This window comes from Nycticebus coucang, chromosome 22 (genome assembly GCF_027406575.1).
Source record: "Nycticebus coucang isolate mNycCou1 chromosome 22, mNycCou1.pri, whole genome shotgun sequence".
NCBI lineage: Eukaryota > Metazoa > Chordata > Mammalia > Primates > Lorisidae > Nycticebus > Nycticebus coucang.
Window position 1 is genome coordinate 7,346,767 of NC_069801.1, and position 19,804 is coordinate 7,366,570.

General features: G+C 45.6%; 1 protein-coding gene across 9 annotated transcripts in view; it reads left to right on the top strand.

Moving 5' to 3' along the window:
• KIF1B (kinesin family member 1B) overlaps nt 1-19,169 on the top strand; it is a 170,291-nt gene extending 151,122 nt beyond the window's left edge. For all 9 annotated transcript variants that reach the window (XM_053577250.1, XM_053577253.1, XM_053577252.1 and 6 more), the window contains 11 exons: nt 864-978; nt 1,930-2,063; nt 2,841-2,902; nt 5,253-5,398; nt 5,550-5,789; nt 8,551-8,622; nt 10,295-10,416; nt 13,128-13,277; nt 13,612-13,804; nt 14,019-14,137; nt 14,869-19,169. In XM_053577250.1, the coding sequence (XP_053433225.1) occupies nt 864-978; nt 1,930-2,063; nt 2,841-2,902; nt 5,253-5,398; nt 5,550-5,789; nt 8,551-8,622; nt 10,295-10,416; nt 13,128-13,277; nt 13,612-13,804; nt 14,019-14,137; nt 14,869-14,911 (1,396 nt within the window). In that variant the 3' untranslated portion in view covers nt 14,912-19,169. The remainder of the gene's footprint in view (nt 1-863; nt 979-1,929; nt 2,064-2,840; nt 2,903-5,252; nt 5,399-5,549; nt 5,790-8,550; nt 8,623-10,294; nt 10,417-13,127; nt 13,278-13,611; nt 13,805-14,018; nt 14,138-14,868) is intronic.
• The last annotated feature ends 635 nt before the right edge of the window (nt 19,170-19,804 follow it).

A 19,804-nucleotide genomic window follows, 5' to 3' on the forward strand; every position in this document is an offset into this window, starting at 1 on the left:
TTGAGGTTGCATTGAGGTATAGTGACCCTCTAGCGTAGGCAATAGAGCAAGACCCTGTCTCAAAAAAGAAAAAAATTTAACAAGTCTTTCTGTGCTTCGGTTCTTCTGCCTATTTCCACCATTAATTCTCCCAGATGTATATGTGACATTCATGAGGCTCAGCGGCACTGGATCATATCATGTTTAACGTCTCTTGTGATAGGAAGACCAAAGGTTACAAATTACTGGGCATTTGCTTCTTGCTATAGTCATTAATTGACAGAATGGCTTAACAAAGTCTTTCTTCTGGGTGGTGCCTGTGGCTCAGTGAGTAGGGCGCCGGCCCCATATGCCGAGGGTGGCGGGTTCAAACCCAGCCCCGGCCGAACTGCAACCAAAAAATAGCTGGCGTTGTGGCGGGCGCCTGTAGTCCCAGCTGCTGCGGAGGCTGAGGCAAGAGAATCGTGGAAGCCCAAGAGCTGGAGGTTGCTGTGAGTCCTGTGACATCATGACACTCTACCAAGGGCGGTTAAAGTGAGACTCTGTCTCTACAAAAAAAAAAGTCTTTCTTCTTTCAGTTTCTGTCAACACTCAGTTATCCTGTACATTTTAACTTGAATGGCCTCACCATTTTTGTATTTATAGTCAGAGTCAGGCTTGTCAAAAAAAAAACAAAAAACCCAGCACAACTAAGTGCTCCTTAAACATGGACGGGGGCAGGAGGACCTACGGTTTCTCCTCCTAGGGTCCCTGTTAGTGTTTTGATAAATTGAGAGTGTTGGGTGGTTGACACAGGGTTCTTCAGGATTACTGGCAGTGACGTGCCTGGACTCAGGTAACTTCAGTTGCTTCCGGATGACTCCTTCTTGTCTTTCTGACCTCAGGACCTTCTACCGCTTTGAGGCTGTGTGGGACAGCTCTCTACATAACTCCCTTCTTCTGAACCGAGTGACACCTTATGGAGAAAAGATCTACATGACCTTGTCGGCCTACCTGGAGGTAAGGAGACTCAGAACTCCAGTTGCTGCAAGCAGCCAGCCCTGAGCAGTGGGCAGGGGATAGCAGGAGATGGTCAGTGAAGATTAGACTTGTTTTGTGTTTTTCCTAACACATCTTTATCAGATTTATTTTATACTTGGCTGACTCTTCTGATTATATTAGCTTTAGTCCCTGGGCTCTATTCACATTCAGAAAGTCACTTGGTTTTTATTATAGCATCAGATTTACTAGCTTAACCACCATTCTTTGAATGTATTTGGTGGGGAGCAGATTCTCCCTCTGTTGCCTAGGCTAGAGTACAGTGGCATCATCATAGCTCGCTCTGTTGCCCTCGGTAGAGTGCCGCGGCATCACACAGCTCACAGCAACCTCCAACTCCTGGGCTTAGGCGATTCTCTTGCCTCAGCCTCCCAAGTAGCAGGGACTACAGGCGCCCACCCCAATGGCTGGCTATTTTTTTTCTATTTTTAGTAGAGACAGGGTCTTGCTGTTGCTCAGACTGGTCTCCAGCTCCTGAGCTCAGGCAATCCACCCACCTTGGCTCCCAGAGGGCTAGGGTTACAGGCATAAGCCACTGCTCCTGGCCAGAATCAATAATGTTTAAGAAAACTTCACTTCTTGTTTTTATAGTTGTGGATGCAGCCTAGTAGTGGTTGACAGTACAGACCCTAGAACCAGTCTATCTACGTTCAAATCCCTGTGCTGCTACTTGCTTCCCCTAGGTCCTTGACAAGTTCTCTGTGCCTCGGTTCCTCATCTGTTAGACAGCAGTAATCACAGCATTTACCCATCTGTAAAGAATACCACCTACTGTCGCACATATTATTCAGTGAGTTACTGGTGAAATAATCGGGAGAAATGACATCTAAGTTAGCTTTCCTAACATGCACAGATTCTAATCATGGGTACTCTGCCTGCAATTAATCAGCACCCACCCCTGTCTGCTTTCAGCTGGATCATTGCATCCAGCCCGCTGTCATCACCAAGGACGTGTGCATGGTCTTCTATTCCCGAGATGCCAAGATCTCACCTCCACGCTCGCTGCGCAGCCTCTTCGGCAGTGGCTACTCAAAGTCACCTGACTCGTAAGTGAGACAAATCAGCTTCCGGATTGTTTGTCCAGGACAGTGGGATGAATCGGCAGTCCTTACAATATCTTAACACTTCACAGACTACAATGTGTAAACCATTCTGGTAACTGTTACTAGGAATGCAGGGGCTTATATGCCGGCATTTAATAAACTGTGGATGGATGGATGACTTTGTGAAGGAAGGAAGGAATATTACATCCTGAATACTTTCAAAACAATTTTGCAAGGACTGAATGTTCTTTTAAATGTCATCCTTTTGAAAAGATTGCCATTCTTTTTTAGGTTTATTGAGCATATTTAAGATATACAAAAATATATTAAGAATAACACAGTGAATACTTGTGTGTCGCACCCAGCTTAAAAACATAAAGTAAGTGTTACCAATAGGAGGTTCAATATCCCCTCTACTCTCAATCCTCAGAATTTATTGTTTCTTATTTTATTCTAGTCAGATTTTTTTTCTCCTCATTTCTGCTCTCTTATGGTAAGAAAAGACAAATTTTTAGTTTTCCCGTTTAGATCGTAATTTCTCTAGTTTATCATTCTGTTCATCCTATTGAAATAGCAGTGTTTAGTAGATTGAAATGAAAGTAGCAAAAGATATGCAATTTCAAAACAGGAAAAGAAAGTATTGAGAAATGTCTATAATTATATTTGAGGCTGCGTTGCAATCTCTGCAGAGGAGACAGTATTTTAAATAAGTAAAATTGAGAATTTCTTTTTTGGGGGCTATATGAGATTAAGCAATTGTTTTTTTTCTTCTTCAAATAGCAATCGTGTCACTGGCATTTATGAACTCAGCTTATGCAAAATGGCAGACACAGGTAGTCCAGGTAAGCACTTGTGGATAGGGGAAGTCATCATTATCTCTGCTTATGTACATAAAAAATTTGGAGTATGTACCCATGTGGGATATTTATAAAATCTTCTAGAAACCATGTGTGTTTTGCAAACTAGTTTGATGGTAGTGATAGTGTTGGTTGGAGTTACCTTTTTTAGAGTTGCAAAATTACTTGGTTTATGATTTACGATATGGTTATAAAAATTACTTGGTTTATGATTTACAATATGGTCAACAGGGCGGCGCCTATGGCTCAGTGAGTAGGGCGCCAGCCCCATATACTGAGGGTGGCGGGTTCAAACCCGGCTCCTGCCAAACAGCAACAACAACAACAAAAGAAAAATAGCCAGGCGTTGTGGCAGGTGCCTATAGTCCCAGCTACTCGGGAGGCTGAGGCAAGAGAATCGCCTAAGCCCAGGAGTTGGAGGTGCTGTGAGCTGTGTGATGCCATAGCACTCTACCAAGGGTGATAAAATGAGACTCTGTCTCTACCAAAAAAAAAAAAAATGATATCAAACAATGTCGCGGGGCTATGAAATATAAAAAATCTTAGTGAATCAGAATGAATTTGGTTTAGAAAACTTCATAAGGCTGGGCGCAGTGGCCTCTGCCTCTAATCTTAGCACTCTGGGAGGCTGAGGAGTGTGGATTACTAGGGTTCAGGAGTTCAAGACCAGCCTGAGCAAGAACGAAACCACATCTCTAGTAAAAATAGAAAAAACCTAGTCAGGCATTGTGGCAGGCACCTTTAGTCCTGCTACTCAGGGTGCTGAGGCAGGAGGATCACTTGAGCCCAAAAGTTGGAGGTTGCTGTGAGCTATGATGGCACACCACTCTACCCAGGGCAATAGAGTGAGACAATAAATAAATAAATAAAGGAAATGGTAGGAGCTAAAGCCACCTGTCTGTCATCCTCTGAAATACTAAGCGTGTACAAGTGTATAGTCCCGTCCCACATTTTTTGTAGGGATGTATTTTTATGTGTTTAGAATCATAGTATACACAATATATTAAATATCTATATATTTCACTTGACATATAGCTTTAGTATTTTCTGAAGTTGCATTGAAATCTTTATAATTATTAAAAAATAAAATACTCAACTTTTAAAAAAGTTTACCAAGTTGCCTTGCGGGAAGGCATGAATTTTTATTAATGAAGTTTGATACAGGCTCGGCGCCCATAACACAGTGGTTACGGCGCCAGCCACATAACACCGAGGGTGGCAGGTTTGAATCCAGCCTGGGCCAGCTAAACAACAATGACAGCTACAACAAAAAATAGCCAGGTGCCTGTGGTCCCAGCCACTTGGGAGGCTGAGGCAAGAGAATTGCTTAACCAGTGGTTCTCAACCTTCCTAATGCCGCAACCCACAGATTGAGAACCACTAGCGTAAGCCCAAGATTTTGAGGTTGCTGTGAGCTGTGATGCCACAACACTCTACCAAGGGCAACATAGTGAGACTCTGTCTCAAAAATAAATAAATAAATAAAATAAAAATAAAGTCTGATATATCTTTAGACCAAACTATCTTAGTTTGCTATGTATAAAAATTTCAAATTAGCCAGGCATGGTGGCTCACACCTGTAATCCTAGCACTATGTTGTGGCCGAGGCAAGTGGATTGCCTGAGCTCATAGGTTCAAGACCAGCCTGAGCAAGAGCGCTAGAGCAAGACCTCGTCTCTAAAAATAGCCGGCCATTATGGTGGGTGTCTATAGTCCCAGCTACTGGGGAGGCTTAGGCAAGATAATCATTTGAGTCCAAGCGGTTGAGATTGCTATAAGCTATGATGCCATGGCACTCTATTCCAGGTGACAAAGCGAGACTCTGTCTCAAAAATAATAATAATTTCTATTCAGCCCAATGTGGTGGTTTATGCCTATTCCAACTACTTTGAGGACTGAGGTGGGAATATTACTTGAGCCCAGGAGTTTGAGGCTGTAGTACAATATGATTGTGTCTGAGACTAGCCACTGCAGAGTGAAACGGTCTGATTCTGTCACCTGGAATAGAGTGCGGCGGCATCATCATAGTTGTCATAGCTCCCAGCAACCTTTTAAATCCTTAGCTCAAGTGCTCCTCCTGCCTCAGGCTCCTGAGTAGCTGGGATGACAGGAGTGTGCCACCACACCTAATTTTTCTATTTTTATTAGAGTCAGGTCTTGCTTGTGCTTGGGCTGGTCTTGAACTCCTGATCTCAAGCAGTCCTCTAGCCCTGGCCTCCCAGAGTTCTAGGGTTATAGATATGAGCCATAACACCTGGCCTATTAATCTGTTTTGTCTTGATACTGAAATTTAATTACTCTCTGTAACAAAGAGAATCGCTTCTTCTTGTCTTAGGCATGCAAAGGAGGAGAAGAAAAGTCTTAGATACGTCAGTGGCATATGTGCGGGGAGAGGAGAACTTGGCAGGCTGGCGGCCCCGTGGAGATAGCCTTATTCTGGAGCACCAATGGGAGCTGGAGAAGCTGGAGCTCCTACATGAGGTATCCAAATGCAAGACCTCTTGGGCACCGTTCCCAAAGTGTCAGTCTTGTACCCATCTTCTCTATATGATCGTGGCTTTTTAGTTTTCTATTGTGATTGAGAGCTAAATGAGCTTTGCATTTGCTGAGGCAATGGTGTTGATCTTCTCAGGTGGAGAAAACTCGTCACTTCCTGCTGCTGCGTGAGAGACTTGGTGACAGCATCCCCAAATCCATGAGCGACTCATTGTCCCCCAGCCTCAGCAGCGGGACACTCAGCACCTCTACCAGCATCTCCTCTCAGATCTCAACCACCACCTTTGAAAGTGCTGTCACACCCAGTGAGAGCAGTGGCTACGACTCAGCAGACATCGAAAGCCTGGTGGATAGAGAGAAAGAGCTGGCTACCAAGGTTGGGATCCCTTCCTCTTGGCTAAGCATTTTCTTGCCATGATGCTGTGTGAGCTGCCCTCTCACTTTATTCATTTTCAACCCTTTTGTTTTGAGGGCCTCTGTTTCAAGGCTTGTGATAACATGATGAATATAGAAGTAGAAGTAAAAGTAAGAACTCAGTTTCTACCCCTAAAAGCTTACAGAGTGGTGTGTGATAAGCAAGAGGTGTGTGTCTTGGATGCTGTGGGAGCCAAAACAGAGGCCCCTGAATGAGGGGCTTGTGAGCCAGCCCTGGAGGGATTCACAGGAGGAGTCAGCAGCGTCCTTCCTGGGTGGCCTCGGGGAATGCATGTGGGACATGGGCAGGAGATGGGGTGAAGGTCTCATGCCCTGTGCTGAAGAGTTAGAGTTGACCTTTCAGTCAACTCTTTAATACTTTAAGCAGGTATCTGTGTTTTAGAAAGAAGTTTCTGGCAATAATAAGAAGAATGGATTGACAGTAAAGAGGTAGGCTGACTTAGCTGGGTGTTGTGTCAGGCGACTGTAGTCCCAGCTACTCAGGAGGCTGAGGCAAGAGAATCGCCTGAGCCCAGGAGTTGGAGGTTGCTGTGAGCTATGATGCTACGGCACTCTACCGAGGGTGACGCAGTGAGACGCTGTCTCTTTAAAAAAAAAAAGAGATAGGCTGACTGATGAGACATGGTAAAGGCTTTTTAAAGAAGGCAGAGGTATGTAGGATAAAGAGGAAGGAGAATCTGCCTGGACATAGGAGAAGGCAGAGAACTTGCTGGAGGTGATCCCAGGTTGGATTTCTGGTCAGCTGGCTGGAAAGAAAATGTAAAAATGGGATGTTTTCATAATCCAATAGTCTGTTAATTTATTTAGGAAAATATGTCCCTCTAGAAGCCTCCATACCATTTAGCACCAGAGTGAATTGAGAATTAAAGGGGTGGCTGGGTATGGGGCATATAATTGTGGTCCTAGCTACTTTTTTTTTTTTTTTTTTAGAGAAGATGAGCTTTATTTAGCAGGTAGATAACCATTATTCTTTGGCCTCTCAGAGGGCAGCAACAGCTCGAGAAACAGGGTTCCTGGGTCCCATGTGACTTCCTCTCCCAAACACTTTAAAGAATTATTATTTTTAGAGACAGAATCTTGCTATGTTGCCTACACTGGTCTCAAACTTCTGGGCCCAAGTGATCCTCCCACCTTGGTCTCCTGGTGGCTGATACTATAGACTCAGTTTGTTGTCCCTGGCCCCAACCCTTATCTTTGTACCTACGAGCCAAAGTGTTTCTGCTCTGCCTCTCACCTGCCTCTCTGGAATGCCTGATGGCCTAACTTTTGGGGATTATAAAAATGATGACAGTGAAGATCATAAATAATGAAAGAGCAATTTCCAGGCGACCAAAAGATTTGGAGTAGGCTCTTTCCTGGGACCTCTGTGGACTCTTCTCCTCCACATGTTGTAACAGAAGGGACTCCTGGAGGTTTGTGACACCAGGCTAGCCAATCTTGGATGCTTTCTCCAGAGTGAATCCTGCTTCGGAAGATTTGTGCACTCCCAAAAGTGCCCATTTCTTTATCTCATCACAGACTTATATTCCAATCCAAGAACTCCTAATAGGAGACGGACTCAGAAAACTGAATGTCAGATTAGTCAGCAAGCTATGAGAAATGAATCTAAATGATGTAGGGCAGAGTTCGGTGAAAAGTTATGAGATAAAGGAAACACACAGGACTCAGGCTGATTAAAAAGATAATTAGTTGGGCGGCGCCTGTGGCTCAGTGAGTAGGGCACCGGCCCCATATGCTTAGGGTGGCGGGTTCGGACCCAGCCCTGGCCAAACTGCAACAGAAAAATAGCCGGGCGTTGTGGCGGGTGCCTGTAGTCCCAGCTGCTCAGGAGGCTGAGGCAAGAGAATTGTGTAAGCCCAAGAGTTAGAGGTTGCTGTGAGCCGTGTGACGCCACGGCACTCTACCCGAGGGCGGTACAGTGAGACTCTGTCTCTACAAAAAAAAAAAAAAAAGATAATTAGTTGTGGAAAATAAAGTTGGGCTCCATCCAAGAACTTGTCTTTGACAAAGATAAGCCAAAGGATCTGATGCAGTCCAGTCCTAGCTACTTGAGAGGTAGCAGGCGCATCTCTTGAGCCCAGGAGTTCAAGGCCAACCTGGGCAACACAGTAAGATTCTTTTTCTTTTTTGTTTGTTTTTTTTCTTTTTTTGAGGCAGACTCTCACTTTGTTGTCATCAGTAGAGTGCCATGCACAACTCACAGCAACCTCAAACTCTTGGGCTTGAGCAATTCTCTCACCTCAGCCACCAAAGTAGCTGGGACTACAGGCGCCCACCACAATGCCTGGCTATTTTTTGGTTGCGGTTGTCATTGTTGTTTAGCAGGCCTGGGCAGGGCTCGAACCTGTCAGCCTTGGTTGTATGTGGGCACTGAGCCTTTTTTTTTTTTTTTGTGGAGACAGAGTCTCACTCTGTTGCTACAGGCTAGAGAGCAGTGGGGTTATCATAGCCTATAGCAGTTTCATACTCCCAGGCTCAAGTGATCCTCCTATCTCCGTCTCCCATATAGCTGAGGCTACCAGCATGAGCTCCTATGCCCAGCTAATTTTTCTATTTTTTGTAGAGATGGGATCTGTTATATTGCTCAGGCAGGTCTTAAATTCCAGATCTCAAGTGATCCTCCCTGGTCAGCCTACCAGAGTGCTAGGATTACAGGTTGAGCCATGGCGCCCAGTCTTTACACTTGTCTCTCTCTTTTCTAGTGCCTGCAACTTCTCACCCACACGTTCAACAGAGAATTCAGCCAGGTGCACAGTAGCATCAGTGACTGTAAGGTGAGCACATCACAGGCTGTAATTTTGGTCAGCATACGGGTGACTGAATTTCACAGCAGTGCAGATGTCCTGCGTCTACGTTATGTTGCTTTTAGGTGGCGCAGAATTGTATTTAAAGATTTATGACATACTGCTGTAGTATTTATTCTCATTTTTCAGAGTCAGAACACTGACTTTTTTTTTTTTTTAGAGACAGAGTCTCACTCTGTCGCCCTCAGTAGAGTGCCGTGGCATCACACAGCTCACAGCAACCTCCAACTCCTGGGCTTAGGCGATTCTCTTGCCTCAGCCTCCCGAGTAGCTGGGACTACAGGCGCCTGCCACAGGCTCAACTATTTTTTTCATTGGCAGTTCGGCCAGGGCCGGGTTTGAACCAGCCACCCTTGGTATATGGGGCCAGTGCCCTACTCACTGAGCCACAGGCGCCACCCAGAACACTGACTTAAGAAGGTGAAAGCATTTTGCTGTGTCTCTTAGACAGATTATCACATGGAAACATTTTTGGCTTTCCCTTCTCCTTTGGAGAAGAATATTCCATAGGAAGATGGTATGTTATCCTAGAACAGGGCAAAGGAATTCCTAAGGTTCTTGGTGGCATGAAGTTTTGTTACCTTCAACAGACTAGTTCATCAGAGAATGTCTGTGTCTCTCACTGGATTCCAGCCAGCTGCCTTTTCCTCCTTGGCGCGCTGTACACTTGCTGCCCCTTTGCCTGGAATAGCCTTCCAGACAGCCTGTGATTGGCGCCCTTACCTCTTTGATTTTTCTGCTCAAATAGTGGAGTGGACTGCCTTGGCCTCCTAATACAAAGCTGACGGCTCTGAGACCTTCTACTCACCCACTCCCTGCTTTGCTTTTTGCTGCAGCGCTTATCACTACCAGAGGCTTTTTAAAGTGCTTGTGAGTGGGTCTCTCTTTAGCTGCCAGGAGAGCAGGGCCTCCACCACGTTCTTAGAGCAATGCCTGGTTGGCATGCATATGTAAGACTATTTAATAAATGCAGGAGGGAAGTAACAACATAAAAAGCCAGGCTTGCCTCTTCCTATATGTCTTGATTCCTAATGGAACCCTCAGGCCATAAAATATTTAGAGGCTTGTTTTCTTTGTTTTTAAAAAATTTTCTCTTGGATGGCGCCTGTGGCTCAAAGGAGTAGGGCGCTGGCCCCATATGTCGGAGGTGGTGGATTCAAACCCAGCACCGGCCAAAACTGCCCAAAAAAAAAAAAAAAAAATTTTTTTTTCTCTTGGGCTGTGCCTATGCCTCAGTGGGTAGAGCACCAGCCCCATATACCAAGGGTGATGGGTTCAAATCCAGCCCCGGCCAAACTGCCCCCCAAGAAAATAGCCAGGTGTTGTGGCGGGTGCCTATAGTCCCAGCTACTCGGGAGGCTGAGGCAAGAGAATCACCTAAGCCCAAGAGGTGGAGGTTGCTGTGAGCTGTGATTCCATGGCACTCTACCAAGGGTGACAAAGTGAGACTCTGTCTCTTAAAAAAAAAAAAAAATTGTCTTTTTTTTATGGACAAATAATAATTATTTATGTACGCTTATTTTATCGAATGACCCTCTGAAACAGGAGAACTGTGAATGCGAGGCACCAGTCATCACACTCTCAATTGCAGAGGCAGTTTTTGTCAGCAGAGTCTCACTAGCTATGTTGTATTTACTTCCAGCTGTCTGACATCTCCCCCATTGGACGGGACCCCTCAGAGTCCAGTTTTAGCAGTGCTACTCTCACTCCCTCCTCCACCTGCCCCTCGCTGGTAGAATCCAGGAGCAACTCCTTGGATCAGAAGTAAGTACCTGGACAAGAAGCTAATTTAAGAATGAAGGGAAAAAAATCAGCTTTCCATGAATAGATTAAGAAAATATGCCATGGCTGGGCTCATGCCTATAATCCCAACACTCTAGGAGGCCAAGGCGGGTGGATTGCTCGAGCTCAGGAGTTCGAGACCGCCTTAGCAAAAGACCCCCATTTCTAAAAATAACCAGGTGCTATGGTGGGCACCTCTAGTCCCAGCTATTTGGGAGGCTGAGGGAAGAGGATCACTTGAGCCCAGGAGTTTGAGGTTGCTGTGAGCTGTAACATCATGGCACTCTACCGAGGGTGACATAGTAAGACTCTGTCTTAAAAATAAAAAGAAAGAAAGAAAAGAAAATATGGCATACATATATATATATATATATATATTACACACACACACACACCATAGTATCCTACTCAGCCATAAAAAGGAATAAAATATCTTTTGTAGCAATCTGGGTGGAACTATAGACTGTTATCCTAAGTAAAGTATCTAAGGAATGGAAAAACAAACACCACATGTGCTGTCTAATAACTGAGAGCTAAAGGAAGGGCAACAAGGGCACAAAGAGATGTGACAGTCACTGGAAACCAAAGGCGGGGAGGTAAAAACTTAACCTGTTGGGTACGTGAACATTATTCAGGTGATGGGCACACTTAATCTCCAACTTAAGCATTATAATAGATGTCCAAGTAATAAAACATTTGTACCAACTTAATATTTTGAAATTAAGAAGGAAAACCTTGGGCAGTGCCCATAGCTTAGTGGGTAGGGCACCAGCCACATACCCCCAGGCTGGCGGGTTCAAACCCGTCCTGGGCCTGCTAAACAACAATGACAAGTGCAACAAAAAAATACCCAGGCGTCGTGGTGGGCCACCTGTAGTCCTAGCTACTTGGGAGGCTGAGGCAAGAGAATTGCTTAAGCCCAAGAATTTGAACTTGCTGTGAGCTGTGATGCCACGGCACTCTAGCCAGGGTGGCAGCTTGAGGCTCTGTCAAAGAAAAAAACAAAAGTACTTTGAAAGAAATATTTTGATGCTACACCAAAATATAGAAATGAGAAAGCTGGGCGGCGCCTGTGGCTCAGTCGGTAAGGCACCGGCCCCATATACCGAGGGTGGTGGGTTCAAACCTGGCCCCGGCCAAACTGCAACAAAAAATAGCTGGGTGTTGTGGTGGGCGCCTGTAGTCCCAGCTACTCGGGAGGCTGAGGCAAGAGAATCGCTAAGCCCAGGAGTTGGAGGATGCTGTGAGCTGTGTGATGCCACGGCACTTCTACCGAAGGCCATAAAGTGAGACTCTGTCTCTACAAAAAAAAAAGAAATGAGAAAGCTAAAGAGAAGTTTACCTTAGATTCCAAAATGTCACCCAGGCTCCCAAGTAGCTGGGACAATAGGCCCGCCACAACGCCCAGCTGTTTTTTTATTGTAGGTGTCATTGTTTGTTTGGCAGACCCGGGCTGGGTTCAAACCCTCCAGCCCCTGTGTATGTGGCCAGCACCCTAGCCGCTGAGCTATAGGCGCCAAGCCATGATTCATCATCTTAATCCCCTCTTTGCAATGTATCCTCAACTCCTGCCTCTCCATTCATTATGCTCACCTGTCAAAACCTACCTTGTTATCACCCATCTGTCTATATTACTGTATAACACTGACACAGGCAAAAACGGCTTGAGAAAATAACACAACCAGGTAATTGATCATTTTATGTGCAGCTAATAAAGTGTTGCAAACCGAATTTGACATGTTGGCAATTATAAGAGGCATCCCAATTTAAGAAATGGTAAAGTATCAAAAGCGAGCTTTTTAGAATCAGTGAAATATAGTTGATTTGGCTAACACACTCTGCAGAGATGCCTGATGATACGGGTATCTCACACAGCACTGATCTAGGTCGGTGGTCCAGCTGTGCTCCGCATAGCCTGCTGGGAGTTTACCTTCTGTGCGGCTCCTTGGGGCCTTGGCTAAATCTACCGTTCACCCAGATCCCCTGGAGCGCTTGTTACAGGGAAGACAGCTAAACCCCACCATGTAAAACTGAGGCTGCTAGTCAGGGACCACACACTTTAGAGCCACAGCCCTCTGTGTGGCCATGAGACTGAGAAGAAACTTAAAAGAAATAGAGCTCATATTCCAGATACGTGTGTTCAGAGGGCTTTAAAATAGGAAGAGAGGCTGTGTAACTTGATGGTCATAGTGAGCAGTTTGCTTTTGTAATTTTTTTTTTTTTTTTGAGACAGAGTCTCACTGTGTCACCCTGGGCAGAGTGCCATGATATCACAGCTCACAGTAACCTCAAACTCTTGAGCTTAAGCGATTCTCTTGCCTCAGTCTCCCAAGTAGCTGGGACTACAGGAGTCTGCCACAACACCCAGCTATTTTTTGTGGCAGTTGTCATTGTTGTTTAGCTGGCCTGGGCTGGGTTTGAACCCGCCGGGCTCTGTATGTGGCTGACTCCGTAACTACTGTGCTAGGGGCACCGAGCCTCCTTTTGTAATTTTTGAAGGATGACACCAAGAGAATTCAGAATTAACTTTCTGACACCATCTTATCTTCTTGGCTGAGCTCTCTGAAAGTGAAGTTTGCAACTGGTGTTCAGGGAGTGGCATTTTGTTTGTCCTGGTGACATGGTATACACAACATACCTTGTTCTTAACTGAAACTTACTACCCCTTTCTTCTTAACCTCTCTCTTTTAAAGGACCCCAGAAGCCAATTCCCGGGCCTCTAGTCCTTGTCCAGAATTTGAACAGTTTCAGATTGTCCCAGCTGTGGAAACACCCTATTTGGCCCGAGCAGGAAAAAATGAATTTCTCAATCTGGTTCCAGATATTGAAGAAATTAGACCAGGGTGAGTAGCATATTGACCAGGGATGCTGGGTACAGAAAACAAATCAGAAAGGTGAATTTACTTCCAGGTGCTCTGTGCAGTCTGAACTGTAGTCTCGTGCAGACTGTGGGATAAAAGTGCTGGGCTGCTCCATAGTCGCACCCCACCCTGGCGTCACATGTTGCTATAGTACTTTGGGAAATACGTAGTAAGATTCTAGGACAAAGAAATCCTTAGCCCATTTTGTTGAACCTGGGTCTTGCCCCAGGTGAGATATATTCTGGTGGTCCTCAGCTCATGATCATTTTCTTTTTGTGAAAAACTAACTTCTCTTATTTCATACTGTTCTTTTCAGCTCAGTGGTCTCTAAGAAAGGATACCTGCATTTCAAGGAGCCACTTTGCAGCAACTGGGCTAAACATTTTGTTGTGGTCCGTCGCCCTTACGTCTTCATCTATAACAGTGACAAGGACCCAGTGGAGCGTGGGGTCATCAACCTGTCAGCAGCGCAGGTGGAGTGCAGCGAGGACCAGCAGGCCATGCTGAAGGTGGGGTTGTCCCTGCTCTGTTTTGGCCTATCAGCACCACATGTGCCTGTCCCTCTTCAAGTTCCACATCTGTTGTGTGTCAGGGAGTTTCTCCTTTCTACCTGGTCTCCCTGAACTCTTGAGTATGAAGTGCAGAATGCCTTGTGAATGTGGAAGGTGGTCCCCTTTGCTCAGTCTCTGTGGGAGCTTTCTTACCTCCCTGTGTTTCTTTCAGACACCCAACACTTTTGCTGTCTGCACCAAGCACCGTGGGGTCCTTTTGCAGGCTCTCAATGACAAGGACATGAACGACTGGTTGTATGCTTTCAACCCACTTCTTGCTGGCACGATACGGTAAGAACTTGCTTTGTGTTTCTTCTCTGTACTCGACTTTTGGCCCTGGAATATCACCATCAGTAAGTAGGAAAGGGTGTATTGGTCTAGGTGAGCTCACAACAGAGGGAGGACAGGAGCGTAGCAGTGGCTGTGGGCGCTACTGAGGCCTGTGCTTCTCATAAGATGCTGTCCTGTGTCCCGAACTGCCGAGGAGATTCTGGTCACATTTGTACTGAGTAATCGCCTTCTTTGTCTTTTTTTCTTTTTTTTTTTTGAGACAGAGTCTCAAGCTGTCACACTGGGTAGAGTGCCATGGTGTTATAGCTCATAGCAACCTCCAACTCTTGGGCTCAAGCGATTCTCTTGCCTCAGTTTTTCTATTTTTAGTAGAGACAAGGTCTTGCTTTTGCTCAGGCTCGTCTCAAACTCTCAAGCTCAAGCAATCCACCCGCCTCGGCCTCCCAGAGTGCTAGGATTACAGGCGTGAGCCACCGCACCTGGTGTTCTTTGTCTTTTTGTTCTCAAGAGGCCTGCTGATCGGGTCTGGGAGAACCAATATTCAGCCCTATGATCCAGACTCAGAGCCTGCGAGGGCCTTGTGTTCCAGGGTCACAGAATAGGGAGCCTCGAGACCTGGGCCTGCAGTGCTGGACAGGGAGAGGTTCCAGGAAGGAGCCCCCAGAGAGAAAGGCTGGGAGAACACCTGGGCCCAGTTTTCTGATCCTGCCTCTGCATTTGTCCCCCCACAGGTCAAAACTCTCCCGCAGATGCCCAAGCCAGCCGAAATACTAAGTGACTCTGCTGCGTGCCCTCACTCGCCTGTGAGAGATAAAGAAAGTGTTGCCTCTTGTTCTCTTTGTGATTCTTGACGGTGACTCCTATATGTAACCCTGTGGCCCCACCTCTCCCTCCTCGTCTGGACTCCTCCAGCACTCCTATTCCCCATCTCCATTGCTCTGTACTCTTTTCTTTTTTCCTGTGCTGAGAATCTTTTTAGTAGCATGTGGCCTAACAAAAGGAAAAAAAACTTTAAAAAATTCCATACACAAAAAACCCTGAGGGGATCCAGTGAGTCTCCAAGTCACTTTTTGGTGTATTTTGACTTCCTTTTGTATGACAGGTCCCCACTCCGATGACCACTCCTATGTCTGTGCTGCTGTCTATGAATACCTTTGTCTTTTTTTTCAAGCCACATAATGATTTTTTTTCTCTTCTGTGTGTGTGATACCACTTTAATTTTTTCTTGGGTGGCTTAGAGACTAAGGGAGGAGACATCTGGCCTTTCTAAAACCCGAGAAGAAAAAATTTAACCTTTTTTTTTTTCCCCCTTCTGTCTCTTTGCCATGGCTAATCCATGCATTTCCATGCAGGGAAAAGGTTGTGGTGGTGAGCTTAGAAATGGGACAGTTACTATATTCTCTGAGTCGAAATTGGCACATATTCAGAGCATAGTTGTGGAATTTTCATTTACTGGAAGAGAGAAGAGAGGTCTGGGGCAGTAGCTGCGGTTGACCCTGTCAGTAGGAAAGGGCCACAAACACAGCTGGGGGGGACTGCAGGGACCACGAAGGTGGCGGTCACAGCAGGATTCCTGCAAACTATGTTTCTGTATTGGGAGGGAGGTTGCTCTTAGGAGCTACTCAGTTCTGCTCTTGGCCTTGGAGGCTATGGTACAGTTTGGAATTGGTGCGGTGTCAGGCACAGATATTCCACAAGGGGGGAGTGTTTTACCTTCTGATGATAAACCTGATAGTCATTGTTGTCATAATTAAGACAGTGCTGAGTAGTGACCTTGAGATTATTGTAGCACTCTTTGATCAAAGACATGTGACTTTCAATTACAAACTTAGGTCCCACTGAATAGTCCAGCGTTGTTTCTAGTGATGCTCAGCTCCCTGTACTCATAAGTAAGCAGACATGACAGGCTTTGCTTTCTGGATCCCAGGATTAAAACCAACCTCCCACCATCATCACCACAGACAGAAAAAAAGATCCCCGGGGCTAAGGAAAAGCGTTGTTAGCGCTCTGCTGTGTTGCTCCTCCCTGGGTGTGGTCTCCTCTCCAGCCAGGCCAGAAAGATCACCCGTGTGGAAGGAAGAAGCTCACTGCTGACAGGGTCTCATTGTCCTCTGCCAGACCAGGCTCATCTGGCTTCCAGAGACCATCACAGAAGCTAACTGTCTTTTAGCTGCCAGTAAGTTTTACAGGATGACATGGGGAACAGAAAGCCTTCGGTGACTTCAGTTGCTTGGCCAGTTGACTTGAGGTTGTTTTGTACCATTCTTTCCTTCCCCTGCTCAGGCATTCAGGAAGGTATCTGCGTGCTCCCACTTTGCAAGGCCCTGAGGGTTCTTGGCCTTGAGTTGCTGACTGAGGTGACTGGCAGCTGGCTTACTTTCCATTCCCACAGTGAGAGCCGCATGCGCGTGTCCCTCTGCAGAGCAGTTGCCAGGGAGCCGTGTCAGCACCTAGACCCTTCTGACTTCCTGGCAGGACTCCTCTCTGAAGAAGAGTCTCCAGCCTCACTCATTAGAGCTGCCTTGCAAAGAGGAAAAATGAATCATGGCGAGCTTAAAAAGGAAGGGGTTGAAACCACAGACTAGCCTCATCTGAAAAGGGATTGATGAAAACTCTGATGGATTCTTATAAACTTTCTTCCTAACTCTAATGTTATTTGTTTTCTAAGTGGTATGTGATATTTCTAATATAGATGGACATTTCTTCGTTTGTCTAATGGACACAATGTGCCCTTCTGGTACATACCCAAATCCAGTGGGGTCTGTTAGAGCTTCAGGAAGCTCTTCTGGACTGGAATGAAATCTAATTTCAGGGAAATGAAGATGGAATTGAAGGTCATTTAAAAAATGAAATCACTGATGTTGCTGCTGTTATGAAGTGTGACAGAGGACCCATGTCTGTGACCAGGGAGGAGCTGTGGGGAGGTGGGAGGATTGGGGGGAGGGAAGCTGGAGGTTGAGTGAGATCATACAACACACTGAAATGACTTCGTTTTTCTTCTGACTCAAACATGTCTGGTTTGGAAAGTCTTTGCTTTGGAAATGTCAAACTTCAGAACTCCACTCTGGGCTGTCTGTTCATTACGTGCCCAGAGAAGAAGGCTCCTTAGGAAGCCAGAGGAAGCAAGTCGTGTCCTGTGGGGGCTGCAGCGGCGTGCTTCCCCATCTGAGCAGCCTCCGCGGTGACTGGCAGTGACTGACAGGTACAGCCAGCCCCTGTTGGGTCCCCACTACTTTCCGGATGGATGTTCCCTTTCATCCCCACTGCGAAGCTCTGAGAGAGGATTTATGGCAGGAACTATTTATGAGACTTTAGCTATTGCCATAGTGGGGGGAAAGTTAAGAAATCTAATCCATATGGAAACTACCTTTTAAGGTGACTTTTTCTTTTCCTTAAGGCACTCCTTTAAACAGGCAAAGAATAACAAAGGCAAGAGAAATAATTCACAAATTAAGAGAAAGGAGTGCTGGTTAAAGCTAATCGTCTTCTCCTTCCCTCATTCCCTCATCTGCTTTTCTCCTGCCAAAGCAAAACACCGCCTCATAGCCCGCCGTGGCGTACAGTGCTCTTGCCCTCCCTGTCCCTGTTGCCTGCCTAGGAGTCAGTCAGCTCCCAGGCCGGGCCACGCGGGGCCTGCCAGCCCATGCCTGTGGTCTGGAGCACGGGGCCTCTGAGCTCCAGAGCACTGTTCAAACACGGCAAAGGTGAGGGGAAATGCCATGCACTTTCCAAACTAAGAAACCACTACTATTTGATATATTTTTTCTCTTCAGATTTATAGAATTTATATAACTACTCATATTTTTGATGGATTTTTCCAACTAAGGTGAAGGAATAAATTAAATCATTTGTGAATGGTTTGGGGAGTCTAAAAACAGGATGACTTTTCCTGGCGCATGTTTCAAAGCAAAGACTGTTGCCTGCTGCTTATTGTCCGGTTTACAGGGATATTTAGTTGTGTGGGTCTGTGTGTATTTATACAGCCGTAATGAAGGGCACAGTGGCCTGTTGGTGTCCCTCCACGCCTCCCTCATGCCGGGTCCAGTGGGCAGGGGCAGGGCTTATCTGTTTGACTTGGGTCCTTGAGTTTTCCTTTTGATTCCCTTTTAAAAATGTGATTGTTAACCTGCTTCTTAAAAAGAAAAGACTAATTCTGCTGCTGCTCTCAGAGTGCTTGCTGAATGTGTTTAAAGAGGACTCTAACTTGTATGCACTACAACTGTTCACCCTGGCCATCGACACCTGGGGTGCTGGGCCAGACCACGACTGTATGTAGCAGGAATGTATTAATTTGTGCATCGTTAGTGAGCAGAAATATCAGCTGAGAGATTATTTGCTGTTACTGTTCAAAAGGCCATTTATGAAATTAGTATTTGAACCCCATAAAATCTTAAGAAAGCCTCCAATCAATTAAAGGAAGAAATTCAGGTTGGTACACAATTCTTGTTAAAAACTCAATAGCGAAACGGCTGTGCTCAGATGAGAATTCTGAGCCGAGGTTGGTCTCTCGCCAAACCCTGGCTGTTGTGTGTTGTTTTTCGTGTCTTTGAGTTACTTTGTTTTTATGTCGAGCACTTGGCATCAGTTCACCCGAAGAACCTATCAGCCTTCTGGTGTTTAAAGCATCGTCTTAAACTTTGTGGCTCTAAAATATTTGTCTGTTGAGATGTCCAGTCTCTTGTCACCACCCTTGCACACTACAACAGAACTCATGATGCATAAGTGGCCTTTTTGAACCAAGACTTCGCAAACTGATCTCTCCCCAGTGAAGGAGTTGAGCACATTAGCAACAATGTACATTATTAATTTTGGATTTTCATTTCCATGTTTTATTTTGTAAATATTACCTGATGTTTGGAGCTTGAGTATACAGAATGTAAATATAGTTCTTGTATTTGTACTAATTCTGATTCCTTTGCTGTATAGCCTTAGGTGTGCAATGCAGACATTATCTAACTGTGTATGGTAACCTTGCATCACGGAACTATTAGTGAACGAGGTAAAATAATAAAGGTACAACCGGTACATCAAAGGACTCTTGATGTGCGTTTATTCTTGCACCCTTTGAAAGGTAGTGACACAAATGCTTCTTTTCTTGACTTGCAAAGAGAATACCTTTCTTTTTTTTTTTTTTCTTTTTTTTGCAGTTTTTGGCTGAGGCTGGGTTTGAACCCGCCACCTCCGGTATATGGGGCCAGCGCCCTACTCCTCTGAGCCACAAGCGCCGCCCCTTGTTTTCTTTTTCTTAGGGTCTCACTCTGTCACCCAGGCTAGAGTGCAGTGGCATCATAATAGCTTCCTTCAACTTCACACTCCCAGGCTCGAGTAATGCTCTTGCTCAGCCTCCTGAGCAACAGGGACTATAGATGTGTACTACCCTTCCTGGCTAATTTTTCTATTTTTTTTGTAGAGACAGGGGCTTCTCTTTGTTTCCCAGGCTGTTCTTGGCTTCAACGATCTTTTCTCGGTCCCCCTAAGTACTAGGATTATAGAAGTGAGCCACAGCACCCAGCCCAGAATGGTCTTTTAAATAGGCTGGGTGCCATGGCTTAGACCCGTTAGTGCCAACTACTTAGAAGGCTGAGGCAAGAGGATTTCTTGAGCCCGAGAATTTGAGGCTGCAGTGAGCTGTGATTGTACCACTGCACTCCAGCCTGGGTGACACAG